Below are 12,803 nucleotides of genomic sequence, written 5' to 3'. Positions count from 1 at the left end.
AACTTTCTCATGCAGTCAGCTTCCTGAGTTAATTTCAATCCTGCTGCCTAAGTGTAAAATTGCATTGTATCCCTTGTCAAAACTGTCTGATTACCACTTTTGGAAGATGGGAAACTGGAGTCACTTCCTCACTTACTAGCCGTGAATTGGAAATGAAAATGAATTGCCAAAATTAAGCATGTGATGGAGTCTGGTGGAAAGGGGCAGCTGTTGGCCACACAGATTATACAAAACCTGGGTTTAACTGACATAACTACAAAGATACTCGTGGAACTGCATCCCATCTGACAGTTGCTGAGGACAGGGGAAATGTGCCATTTTTTGAGTTCCAACTTAACCTCCCCCCCCCCCCCCCCCCATTCCTTCTCATTTCCACATTCAATATATCTTCTTTTCTCCCTCAAATGTTTACCTAGATCTCCTGAATTTCCCAGTGAGTTTATTAGTAACTGTTTTATACTTGTATCCATTGTAAAATAGTTGAGAGCGTGGTGCTGGAAAAGCACAGTAGGTCAGGCAGCATCTGAGGAGCAGGAGAATCAACATTTCGGGCATTAGCCCTTCATCAGAGAGATTCCTCCTGCTCCTTGGATGCTGCCCGGCCTGCTGTGCTTATCCAGTACCTCACTCTCGACTCTGATCTCTAGCATCTGCAGTCCTCACTTTCTCCATTGTAACATAGTCTCAATAAGGTTGTTGGTGTTTAAAGCGGATTAGACTAAATGTCATATTTAATGATGCGAGGAGTAAAAGTTCTTTCCCATTTGGTGAAACTACTAAATCTTCCTCTTCTCCTCATTTCACTGTTCATTGCAGTTCTGGCGTTTTGGTGACTGGGTGGATGTCATTGTTGATGACCGAATTCCCACGTTCAACAACCAGTTGGTTTTTACCAAATCTGCTGAGCGAAATGAGTTCTGGAGTGCTCTGTTGGAGAAGGCATATGCTAAGTGAGTGCAAGTTGCTAGGGTAAACTTCATGCTCGCTCTCGGTCACAGTGAGCCACAATATCTGATGTTGGTGTTGTTGGTTAAAACTTCCTGATTGGTTGAGAGAAACTCACAGCTCCATCGTTCAACTGTCTCAGAGTTATCATAATTGTTCAGGAATTTCCAGGAACATTGCTGATTTTCACCCGGATTCTCCATGATGTTGACCTTCAGATAAAATGACTGTCCCCAATACCCTTGTCCCCACTTCATAAGAAAGCTGCCTGAGCTCAGACTCAAGTTTAATGTCTCCCAAACTCTCTGGTCTCAGAGGCTATGCTTGAAATAAAAAGGATTAATCAACTTTGCTATTTACTAACCTGCCAATGCTCATTTCGTGGGTGACTGGGTAGGTTTCTGTAGAGTGGAGGTTTTTCTTGGAACCCTATTCTGTAAGGGAACTGATTCTGCAAGGAATCAGTGTTATTAAGAGCAAAGGTCAGATAATTGGAATTTGACTTGGTAAGAAATACTAGGCTATGCTTTCATTCTAATTCTGTCCTATTCATCTATCACCCAGGCTGCATGGGTCCTATGAAGCGCTGAAAGGTGGCAATACCACAGAAGCCATGGAAGATTTCACTGGTGGTGTTACTGAATTCTTTGAGATAAAGGATGCCCCTAAGGATCTGTTCAAGATCCTAAAGAAGGCAACAGAGCGAGGCTCCCTCATGGGCTGTTCAATTGATGTAAGTGTGCTCTCCAATGGTAAAATATTGGTATGCCAGTTCTTGGTGCTGCTGTTTTCTCAATGATTCTGTCATTACATATATACACCAAATGATCATTCCAGCTGGAGAGTGCCTACTTGGATGATAAAGTGGCCAAAACAGACTGATTGAGAGATTTTTTATTACAGTACACCTGCTAATATTTCATTCTTTGGATCACAAGTCATCAGCTTTCAAAGAGAGATATTAGAAACAATAAGCGAACAGATATTGTTGGTTAGTTACAGCGAGCGGTTTCCATAAATGTGAGACAGTACTCCCCATGTGATATCAGAACCCCCATCCCGTGTGAGATTAGACCCCACTTCCCTATGAGATTTCAGACCCTCCTCCCCTCCCCTGTGATATAAGACCTTCCCCATATGTGATATCACATTATTCCTCCCCCATGTAATATTACATTCCCTCTTCTCTCCATGTTATATCAGCCCCTCCCTCCATATGATATCTCAGACACCATGTCCTTCGCTGTGTGTTACTGTGATTTGTGATTTAAGGTAAATTGTGTTAAAGCACCCAAGTGTGAGTAAAAGCTGGTGTATTACCATTGATAGCTGAAAACTTACTGATATCGTCCTGCAATTTTTGATGCACCATTTTAGAACAGGAGTTAACATAGTTTTGACTAGGCCATCCTCTCCTGAAAAGGTTGAATATGGAGTTGTGAAGTGAAGTTGGTAGTTTATTTGATCATTGACTGTAATGTTTAATCAGACCAATATGAGGCAAGTTTTGGAAACAGTGAATTATGTGTTGGGGATTGAATATGCACAAGCTATTTGGGTGGACAAACAACACAATTCAGAAGCAGTGCATAGTTACTTTAACACAGTTGAGGTGCCCTGTCTGGAAGTCAAGTTGAAAAACATTGCTATGTATCTACAACACTCATTCAGTTTCTGCTGATATCTACTCAAACAAATATATCTACAGTCATGTTGCACACATTTGGTATTTGTGCTGAAGAGGAAGTCATAATTAAAGAAATCCTGATATTCCTCTCCTTTACCACTATCCAGTCCTGTATCCTGATTTCCCTGTCTCTTCCCTAGTACGCAAGAAACACCTGTTGTGGAGTGGACTGCTAGTACCTCTTAACCACTTTCTGGTGCTCCTGACAAATTACAATCCTACAGCAGCATAAAATGATAGTAATCATTTGATCTCACCAGGGTTACCACAGGGTAGTAGAAATTTTATCAATCCCTAAATATATCCAGCTACAAAGCTGGTTTGCCTGATTTTCTAACCTTTTCTATATTTCTCCGCCTTCATCTTTTTACAAGTTTTATTTGTGGTCCATCCAAACCCTCTCTCTTTGTTCCCTTTTCTCCCCCTGACTGTCTTCTTTAATCGCACTCATGTTTTCTCTTGTCTCTTTTTCTTTGTCTCATTCTCTTTCACTGGCTGTAGCAGGTTGCACTTAGTCTTATTTTTTTTAATATCTCCCACTCTATCATTACTGCTGATGTTATCTCTATCTCACTGTTTTGTTCACTCCTGTTGTCTTCCTCAGCTATCACACTCACTCTCTAGGGTGTAGGTTTGCTCGCTGAGCTGTAGGTTTGATATCCAGACGTTTCATTACCTGACTAGGTAACATCATCAGTGGTGACCTCCAAATGAAGAGAAGCTGTTGTCTCCTGCTTTCTATTTATATCTTTCTCCTGGATGGGGTTCCTGGGGTTTGTGGTGATGTCATTTCCTATTCGTTTTCTGAGGGGTTGATAGATGGCATCTAGATCTATGTGTTTGTTTATGGCGTTGTGGTTGGAGTGCCAGGCCTCTAGGAATTCTCTGGCATGTCTTTGCTTAGCCTGTCCCAGGATAGATGTGTTGCCCCAGTCGAAATGGTGTTTTTTCTCACAGTTTGTCGTTCTCTGTTGACCTTTCTTTCGACGAGTTAGCCACCAGGATACACGAACACCAGCTAGCCACAAAAAGACATGACCCTCTCTCCCTCGTAGCCCTACACATGGATGAAAAAAACCACCATTTCGACTGGGACAATACATCTATCCTGGGACAGGCTAAGCAAAGATATGCCAGAGAATTTCTAGAGGCCTTGCACTCCAACCATAACACCATAAACAAACGCACAGAGCTAGATGCCATCTATCAACCCCTCAGAAAACAAACAGGAAATGACATCACCACAAACCCCAGGAACCCCATCCTGGAGAAAGATATAAATAGAAAGCAGGAGACAACAGCTTCGCTTCACTTGGAGGTTGCCACTGATGATGTTACCTAGCCAGGTAATGAAACATCTGGATATCAAACATACAGCTCAGCGAGCAAACCTACACCCTAAACCTCAACCTGAGCTACAAACCGTCACAAACCTTGCACACTCACTCACATTTGTGCAATATCCTGAAACCTCGGAATGGGAATAGCCCATTCAGCCTGTAAAACCTGCCCAGTCATTCAATAAGGTCATATCTAATTGAACACTTCCATGCTTTACGTCCATCCTGTCCAAACTATGCCACTGGTAATCAGAAATCTGTTAATTGTTATTTTAAACTTACTCAAAAACAGAGTTTTCACAACCCTCTGTGGTAGAGACTTCAAACGGCTCACAACCTTCTGTGTAAAACAATTTCTCCTCATCTTCAGTCTAAGTGTCATCTCCTTTTTAAAATTATATCTGCTGACCCCCTTCTAAATTCCCGAACCAACAGACACATCCAACCTGCATCTAACCTGGCTATCTCTTCCAGTATTTTGTAAATTTCAATGAGATCACATATAATTTTTCAAAACTCCAGAGAATATAGTCTCAGTTTGCCCAATCTCTCTTCAGAGGGCTGTCCTAACATCCTGGGAGCAAGTCTGGCGAACTTTCATTGTACACCTTCTATGGTAATAATATCTTTCCTGAGTTAAGGAAACCAAAACTGCACACACTACTCCAGGTGTGGTCTAACTATGCATCTATGCAATTGAAGCAAGACTTCCCTGATCCTGTACTCAAATCCTCTCGCAACAAAAAGTGCTATTCCATTAGCCTTCCTAATAACTTGCTGTATCTGCATGTTAGCCTTCATTGACTAATCAACAATGACACTATTACACTTACACTTCCCGGTCTCTTACCATTTAAGAAGTACTCTGTATATCTATTTCTCCTACCAATGGTTCATTCGTTTCCATTGACCACGTTCTTATTCATTGACCAAGTATGTCCAAATCCTCTTGAAGCCACTTTACAGCTTTCTCAAAGCATACATTCACAATTAACTTAGTACCATTCACAAATTTAGGAATATTTTGTCCCCACCTGCAAATCATATTGAAATATATTAGACTGAGGTCCAAGTATTGATCTTTGTTATACCACTTTCGGTAGTTATAGCCTGCCGACATGAGATTCCTATTCTTCGTTTTCTGTCTGTTAGCCAATCCTAGTACACTATCTCCTATCCCTTTAACTTAACTTTTCTAAACAGCCTCCTCTGAAAGTCCAAGTATGCCACATCCATCAGCTCTCCCTTGTCAATTTTGTTTGTAACATTTTCAAAAACTTCTTAACAAATTCACCAAATACCATTCACAAATCTATGCTGAATATCCCCCATCAAGTTACTATCATCCAGGTTTCTATCTTGAACAATCCTTTCTGCAGATTCTAATATTTTCTCTACTCCTTGATGTAAGGCTGGCAGTCTGTATTTCGCTGTTTTATTCGTTGCTCCTTACTTAAATAGTGAGGTGATACCTGCTATCTTCTAATCTACAGGAATAACTCAGAACCTCAACAATTTTGGAAGACAATCACTAATGTATCAATTATCTCTATAACCACTATTGAGTCTTGGGGATTTATCAACTTTCAGTGCCATTAAGTTCTCCAGTACAATCGTCTTACTAATTTCCTTTAACTCCTCACACTTTCTAACTCTTGAATCTTTGGTTCCTCTATAAACAGCCTGAAAACAGACGTAAAGCAATCATTTAAGAGTTCTACAGATGTACAGCATGGAAACAGAGTCTTAGGTCCTACTCATCCATGCCAGTCAGATAACCTAAACTAATCCTGTCCCATTTGCCAGAATTTGGCCCGTATCTCGCCAAACCCTTCCAATTCACATACCTATCCAGATGCCTTTCAAATGTTGCAATTGTACCAGCCTCCCCCACTTCCTCTGGCAGTTCATTACATACACACGCCAATCTTTGCATGAAAAAGTTGTCCCTTAGGTCCCTTTTAAATCTCCCCCCCTCCCCCCCCCCCACCTTAAATCTGTGCCATGTAGTTTTGACTCCACCTACCGTGGGGAAATGTTCTTGATTATTCATCCTATCCATGCCCTTTAGCTTCTCTGCCATTTTACTATTGCCATTATAAGTTCTCCTGATTCTGCCTGGAAGTTTTTTTTGACAAAAGTTTCCTTTTATGAACCCATAGAAGTTTTTACAGTCCATTTTTTGTTTATTTGCTAGATTGCATTCACTCTCTATTCTCTCTTAATCAGTTTCCTTGCCCTCCTTTGCTGTATTCTAAAACCTCCCAATCCTTTGAATTACTGCTATATTTTGGAAACTGTATATCTTTTCTCTTCTTTTGGTCTTATGCGATCTTGAACTTACTCTGTTAGTCACTGTTGATCCTTTGGAATTTTTGCACCTTGATGGAATGTATAGTTACTGTAAGTTATGTAATGGTTTTTTAAAGGTTATTCTGTTGCCTCAGGACAGTTATGCCTTCTAATATATTTTCCCAAACCACCCTAGTCAATTTGTGCCTCATGCCTTCAGATTTCCCTTATTTAAATTTCACACCCCTGTTTCAGAATAAACTAGCTCATTTTGAAACATAATGTAGAATTATATCATATTGTGATCACTCATCCCTAAAGGTTCTTTTACAACAAGATTGTTAATTATCCCTTTTCTCATTCTGTAATGTTTGATACAAAATACCAAGTCTACTAGTTGGCACCTCAATATATTGCTCTGGAAAACCTCCAGACACCCATCTTCCACAGCTTTAGTGCTCAGTTGGTTTACGCAGTCTATGTGCAAATTGAAATTACCCATGATAACAGTGCTGTCCATGCCAAGTGCTTCTCTTATCTCCTGAGTAATACCATGCCCCATATTACCACTACTATTTGGTGGCCTATGAATAACTCCAGTCAATGTGCTGTCCCTTCCTGCACCTTCATTAAAGCCAAATACATCGTACGCATTGTTCTTCTGACCTGAGATCATCCCTTCCTAATGTACCAATGTACTTATTATCATTTCAACTTCACCTTTTCTTTCTTGTCCATCTTTCCTAAATGTGGAATATTTTTGAATATTCAGTTCAAAGTCATGGTCACCATGCAGCCATATCTCAGTAATGGCAATTAGATCATAACCATGTATTTCTAGATCATCTGTGCCTCTCGATCATCTACCTTGTAGTGAATGTTGTGCGCATTTAGGTAGAGTGCCCTTAACTCTGTCTTTTTGACATCATTCTGCCTTTGAAACGTACTCAATACTTAGCTTCCTTTTTTCTGTCTTCTGGTCTCTGTTTTACAACTTCCTGTTGCCAACTTTACTTCGTTCCAATTTCATGTTTCCTGACAAGCTATTTTAAACTCACCCCAATAGTACCAGCAAATCTCACTGTAAGCTTATTTGCCCCAGTCCTCTTAAGGTGTAACCCATCCAGCTTGTTCAGGTCCTACCTGCCCAGAATTGGCCCCAGTCTTCAGAAATCCAAGGCCTTCTCTCTTATATCAGTTCTCCCACCATGTATTCATTCAGACAATCCTCCTGTTCTTAAATTGACAGGGAGGTGGCACTAGGAGCAACCCTGAGATAAATGCTCTGCAGTACCTCATTTTACATTTCCTTCCTAACTCCCTGAAAAATGTCTTCAGGATCTCATCCTTTTTCATGCTTATATCATTGGTACCAATGTGGACCATGACTTTTGGGTGATCTGCTTCCCCCAAAAGGATGTCTTACAATCCAGATATCCTTGAAATTGGCACCAGAAGGCAACACTCCATTCCGGAGTCACATTTTCTGCCACAGAAACACCTGTCTGATCCCCTGACTATGAAGATCCAAAAATGTTTGCTCTTCCATTCTGCTGTCTCCTCCCTTTTACAGCGGAGTTGCCCATGGTGCCATGGACTTAGATCTGGCTGCATTTCCCTGAGGAAATATCATTTAGCAAGCATGGTAAAGTCAGGGGACACTGCACGACCTTGCCTGATTCTCTTAGACTGCCTAGTAATCACCCATCCCCCCTCTCCACATATGCTTCTAATCTGCAATGTGACCACCTCCCTACAGGTACAAGTGTCTCCAGCCATTGCTCAGATTCCAAAACTAGGAGTTCAAGCCTGTGCACCTGGTGACATTTCCTGTAGGTGTGTTTGTCTGGGACATATATGTCTTTGATTTCACACATCCCTTAGGATATATACTCCACTTAGTCCTCTGATATGCCATCCTGTAATTCTAAAATCTATTTGTTACCCATAGAATAAGTGCGAATTTACTATAAAAACCTGACAAAGTATTTCTCAGAGAAACTGAAAACATTTCTTGAGAATAACGACAAACTAAATGCTAACTTTCACTTTAAAGATCTGAAATACTAATCAACCTACTACCAATCACCATCTTTCTCTGCACTTGTGACATCATGCTGTGATTATTTGCTGTGTCAGTAGTCCTCTTGATCCACTCCTCATTCTTCTACAGCTCACCTTTTACTCTGGAACTTTATTTCTTGCAGTATATCTTAATTAAAAAATGTCTTGCCCCTTCTGCTCCGAATTCCCTCATTGACCCAATTCCAAGTTACTCATTTGGTTTCTGTCTCACTGCAGTGAAGTCTTCCTTGCTATGACTATGTGGCTTGCCATCATCTTTCTCTTTGAATCTTATGCTTCAGACAGTGAAACATTCTGTGTTTATGTACGGGAAGACCTTGTCAAGATTCAGGCTTGAGCAGTTAAACATATGTAACATTTGTGTCAGTCAATTTGCATTTCTATCATGAGAGAACCTAACCACCTGTTCTTATACTCAAAGGCATTAACATCACTTAAACTCCTACTGTGAACATTTTGGGGGTTACCATTGACCAGAGATATATACACTGTAAATGGGATGCATTTGGCAGGGATCTTTCCCTCCGGGACACTTTAGTCCATTCCACAGCCACCAACACAACCCATTACCTCAATCCCACACCCCCTCCCCCACAGCTCCACAGCACCTTCCCATGTAACACTTGCCTCTTCACTTTATCCCTGCTTACCGTTCAAGTGCCAAAACAGTCTTTCCAGATGAAACAGCATTTCACCTGTAACCCCTCCAATCTGTGTATTGTATTCGCTGCATCCAATGGGGCCTACTCTACATTGGAGAAACCAAACACAGGTGACTGCTTTGCGGAACACCTCCAGTCTGTGCACAAGCAGGACCCCAATGTTCCAGTAGCCGGTTATTTTAACACAGTCTCCTGCTTGCATGCCCACATGACTGTCTTCAGCTTGCTGCAATGTACCAGTGAAACACAGCACAAACTGGAGGAACAACATCTCATCTTCAGACTGGGAACTTTACAGACTTCCCCACTTAACACGAGTTCAACATCTTTAAATTGTGAACCATTTCTTTCTTTTAGCTTGTTAACATGTCCTCCCCTCCCCCGCCCCACTTCCCATCCTTTGAAGCCTGGCAGGAGACATACCATTATTCTGCCATTCTCACATTCTGATCTCTTAATGTAAACTACTAACATCTTTTCTCCACCAGCACCCTACACCTACTTCCCCCACCACCACTCCCCCAAACTATTGCATAAATGTTGTCCCTCCACACTTCGCTTCACCTCTGATGAAGAGTCACCTCGACTTAAAACATTAGCTTGCTCTCGCTCCATGGATGCTCCCTGACCTGCTGTGATTTCCAGCATTTGTTGTTTTCTGGACATCAGAATGTTGACTTTGCTACTGACGTCCACATTCCATGAAAGAAAAGTAAATATTACTGCCCAGACGTTCTGGGTTTGTTATAGTAACTAAAAAAAACCCTATCTGTGCTGGTTTATCCATTTCAAATCAGTTATCTTTCCTTTACATTGTTATTTTTATCTCTCATGCTGTTATGTGCTTTTCTTTCACATATTGTCTCACTCTCTCTATCATTCTTTTGCTTTTTGTATCTCTCTCTCCCATCTCTGTCTGTCTCCTGTTGTTTTTCCCGCTTTCTCCGTTCCTTACCGCTAATTGTGGTGCTGTCTGATATTCCAGGAAAGTATATTTCATGGGACTGGTTTTATGCAAAAAGCACAGATCCAAAGGTTTCTGTCTCGCTGTTTAGTCGCTGCAGATGGACCTAAGGCCAAAGTTGATGATCAGATCAAGAATTTTGATGACTTTCCTGTCAGGGTTTGTATGGCAATTGAGGCAATTGTGATTTGAATTAATTAATTATTATACGTACAATGCATTTGTTTAATTGGCATGACTAACATTGCTGTAAGGCTCTTGTGGCGCAGTAGTAAAGTCTGGGCCAGAATGTCCAGGTTCGAGCTCTATATGCCCTCGATGTATGTCGTAAGAGTCGAAGCAGGTTGATTAAAATAATTGACTAATTTTCCTGAATGACCAGAAACCCAGGACAGTTAAACAGTGAGTAAATCTACATGATTGAATATGAAGTCATATAATAACATAGTTAATCTTACCCTAATGAATAAATAGGAACTTTACAGTTACACAGTGAGTTACCCTTACCCGAATAAGCGAGATAAGTTTCTTCTAGAGTTGTCCAAATCTGGTGATATAATTTTTGCAGAAGTTTGGTGGAACCTCAGAGAAGTGTTGCAACTATGTTTGGAACTTGGGGGAATCCTTGTGAATATTTTATTCCAAGAACCCCACGATGTTACAGAGTAAGCATCATCACTACTGCTTACATCTCAACTCTGGTTATGCCTAAAATATTTGATTTACAAATTTGCGAAACTAATATTCCTGACTAGGTCTTGATTGCATAGTTAGACGAAGGTAGTAGCATTTCAAATCACTGTGAATTTTATGAAAGGGAGCATTCTGAGTTGGAATGCTGAAATACTGTGCTGATGCTGATTGACGTACATTCGATTGGTGTCTGATGAATCCAAATTAAAAGTGTTTTTTCTAACTCGCATAGGACAATAGAACCCCTTTATTCCTGTCAGCCTAGCATTATTTTGCACCCATTTTGAATGTGTGTTTCTCATGACTGGGCTTAGAGCAACTTCAAGAAGCATGACAGCAGAAGCCTCCAACTCTGTCAGATAGCAGCTTGAGTTCTGTGCTGTCCTGAGCTAATCTGGCAGAGTGCATATGCACACCACTATGCCTCACTGGCATAATACTGGGTAGTTTACCAGAAATCAAGCCCCTTACAGTTGTCACAAAAGTTTAAGATTTTACAAAGTGTGCAGAACTCTCCAATTTACCCATGTTCTACATCCACATTGACAGAAAACATGGACCAGGTTTCTGCACTTAACAAGCATTACTATTTATTCTAATTATAGGTAAACAATTATGAACTGTTAATTAAAACTATAACCCCCTTATAAATGTCCCTTCTACACACATACAAACTGAAGAATGGGTGTTATGGGTGGAGGGAAAGCCTGGGAACACATTTCCATTGTCCCTGTCCACAGAGTCTGCTGAGATTATCCATTCTCAGGACTTTCTTTGCAGGAGACACAGAAGAGTTGGCTCACAGCTGTAAAGTCTCTGACTTACTGGCTAAAAAGTTTCCAGCAACTGCTGAGAGAAAATAAACTGGCTATCTTCAGGCTTCATAATGTTTTTATTGCAGTGAAAAGGACAGCTCCTTCTGTTTAGAAGGTCAGATGGCCTCTCCCAAACACACTCATCTCCAAGATGTTCTGCTACCTGGGAGCCAATCATATAACCGTTAGAAGGCAAAAGTTCTTTGTCGTTGATAACTGTTCACCAGTCCACAGACCAATCAGCTACTTGATGGCTGAAGCTTCATTTGTACACACCCCTTGGCTCTAGACTTTCCCACTATTTGAACAAGCAGCTGTACAACTAATGCTTACAATGCATTTCAGGTTGCTTGCTTCAACAGTCCTTGCCTTCTAAAACAGTCATTTTCCCATTTCAGTCTACAATAAAAAATACAGAAAAATGAAAAGATACAGTCCTTGCATAACCAAAATACAGCTAAAGATGCTAATGTGATGCTGTATTTGTATCTATCTGTACCTAGTTGCCCTTTTACAGCTCACAGCTGTCCTGAAATGTTTGTGGTAAGTTTAAACTCTATCAGCCATTCGATTAAAGTGCTTGTTATAAAATAGGAATTTGTGAGAGATGGTGTGGTGGATAGTAGGGTGATGAGCATGCATTCCCTGAATCTCCTGCTGAAGAATGGGAATACCTGCATGTCAGCACAAGGCTTGTTGCTTTTTGCATGCAGTCAGTTTGGCGCAAATCACTGAGCTTCTGTGAGGCTGTGTCTGAGTACTGTGCGCTCACACAGCAGATCTGTGCAGACAAATGATTAGTTTGAGCTTGTTTCCTACAGCACAGGGTGTGGAAGTTTGGCAGTGGGTGGGGCATGGGGGTTGCGGAACTAGGTGGGGATAGAGAAAAATGTTTTCCCCTCCACTTTCCTTCTGCTTCCATGCATGTTGTTGATTCACATTGCGATATAAGTCATTGGATGTTGGTAGCTGGGAGACAGGTCTAACAGTATTAGCAGTTAGGGTATGGGTGTTTGAGCCTTGACTGCTGTCCAGGAATTTGCCTCGGTGATTGTTTTATATTTGAACCTAGACTGTGAACGATGACTAGTTGTTAAGCGGCTGGAATATTTCAAACCTGCTCATTCCTTTCCTGACTTAATACATATCATTGTCAAGTCACATTGAAAGTCAGGAAAACTGACAAACATTTCCTGTTATCAACTCGGGCTCAGAGAATAAAAGGGAGTAGCTTGATCTGTCACAGTTGACATTATCTCACAGTATCAGGCAAGGAGCAAAATACCAGCTCTCCTGGCATGGTACACTTAACAACTTGTT

At 41.0% G+C, this 12,803-nt stretch overlaps 1 protein-coding gene across 9 annotated transcripts in view; it reads left to right on the top strand.

Annotated features, from left to right (window-relative positions):
• The window catches only part of LOC122553855 (calpain-3), a 107,743-nt gene that overhangs the window by 52,398 nt on the left and 42,542 nt on the right, over positions 1–12,803 (top strand). For 5 of the 9 annotated variants that reach the window (XM_087990156.1, XM_087990157.1, XM_087990155.1 and 2 more), the window contains 2 exons: positions 817–950; positions 1,510–1,678. In XM_087990156.1, coding sequence (XP_087846282.1) covers positions 817–950; positions 1,510–1,678 — 303 coding nt within the window. Of the gene's footprint in view, positions 1–816; positions 951–1,509; positions 1,679–9,996; positions 10,135–12,803 lie in introns of all 9 variants that reach the window. The other 4 variants (XM_043698285.2, XM_087990153.1, XM_087990152.1 and 1 more) reach the window with 1 other exon arrangement.

Source organism: Chiloscyllium plagiosum, unplaced genomic scaffold, assembly GCF_037043375.1.
Source record: "Chiloscyllium plagiosum isolate Xiang-an unplaced genomic scaffold, Cpla_swu_hap1 HiC_scaffold_8, whole genome shotgun sequence".
NCBI classification, from domain to species: domain Eukaryota; kingdom Metazoa; phylum Chordata; class Chondrichthyes; order Orectolobiformes; family Hemiscylliidae; genus Chiloscyllium; species Chiloscyllium plagiosum.
Note: the sequence above shows the minus strand (reverse complement) of the source record. Positions and strands in the feature narration are given on the sequence as shown.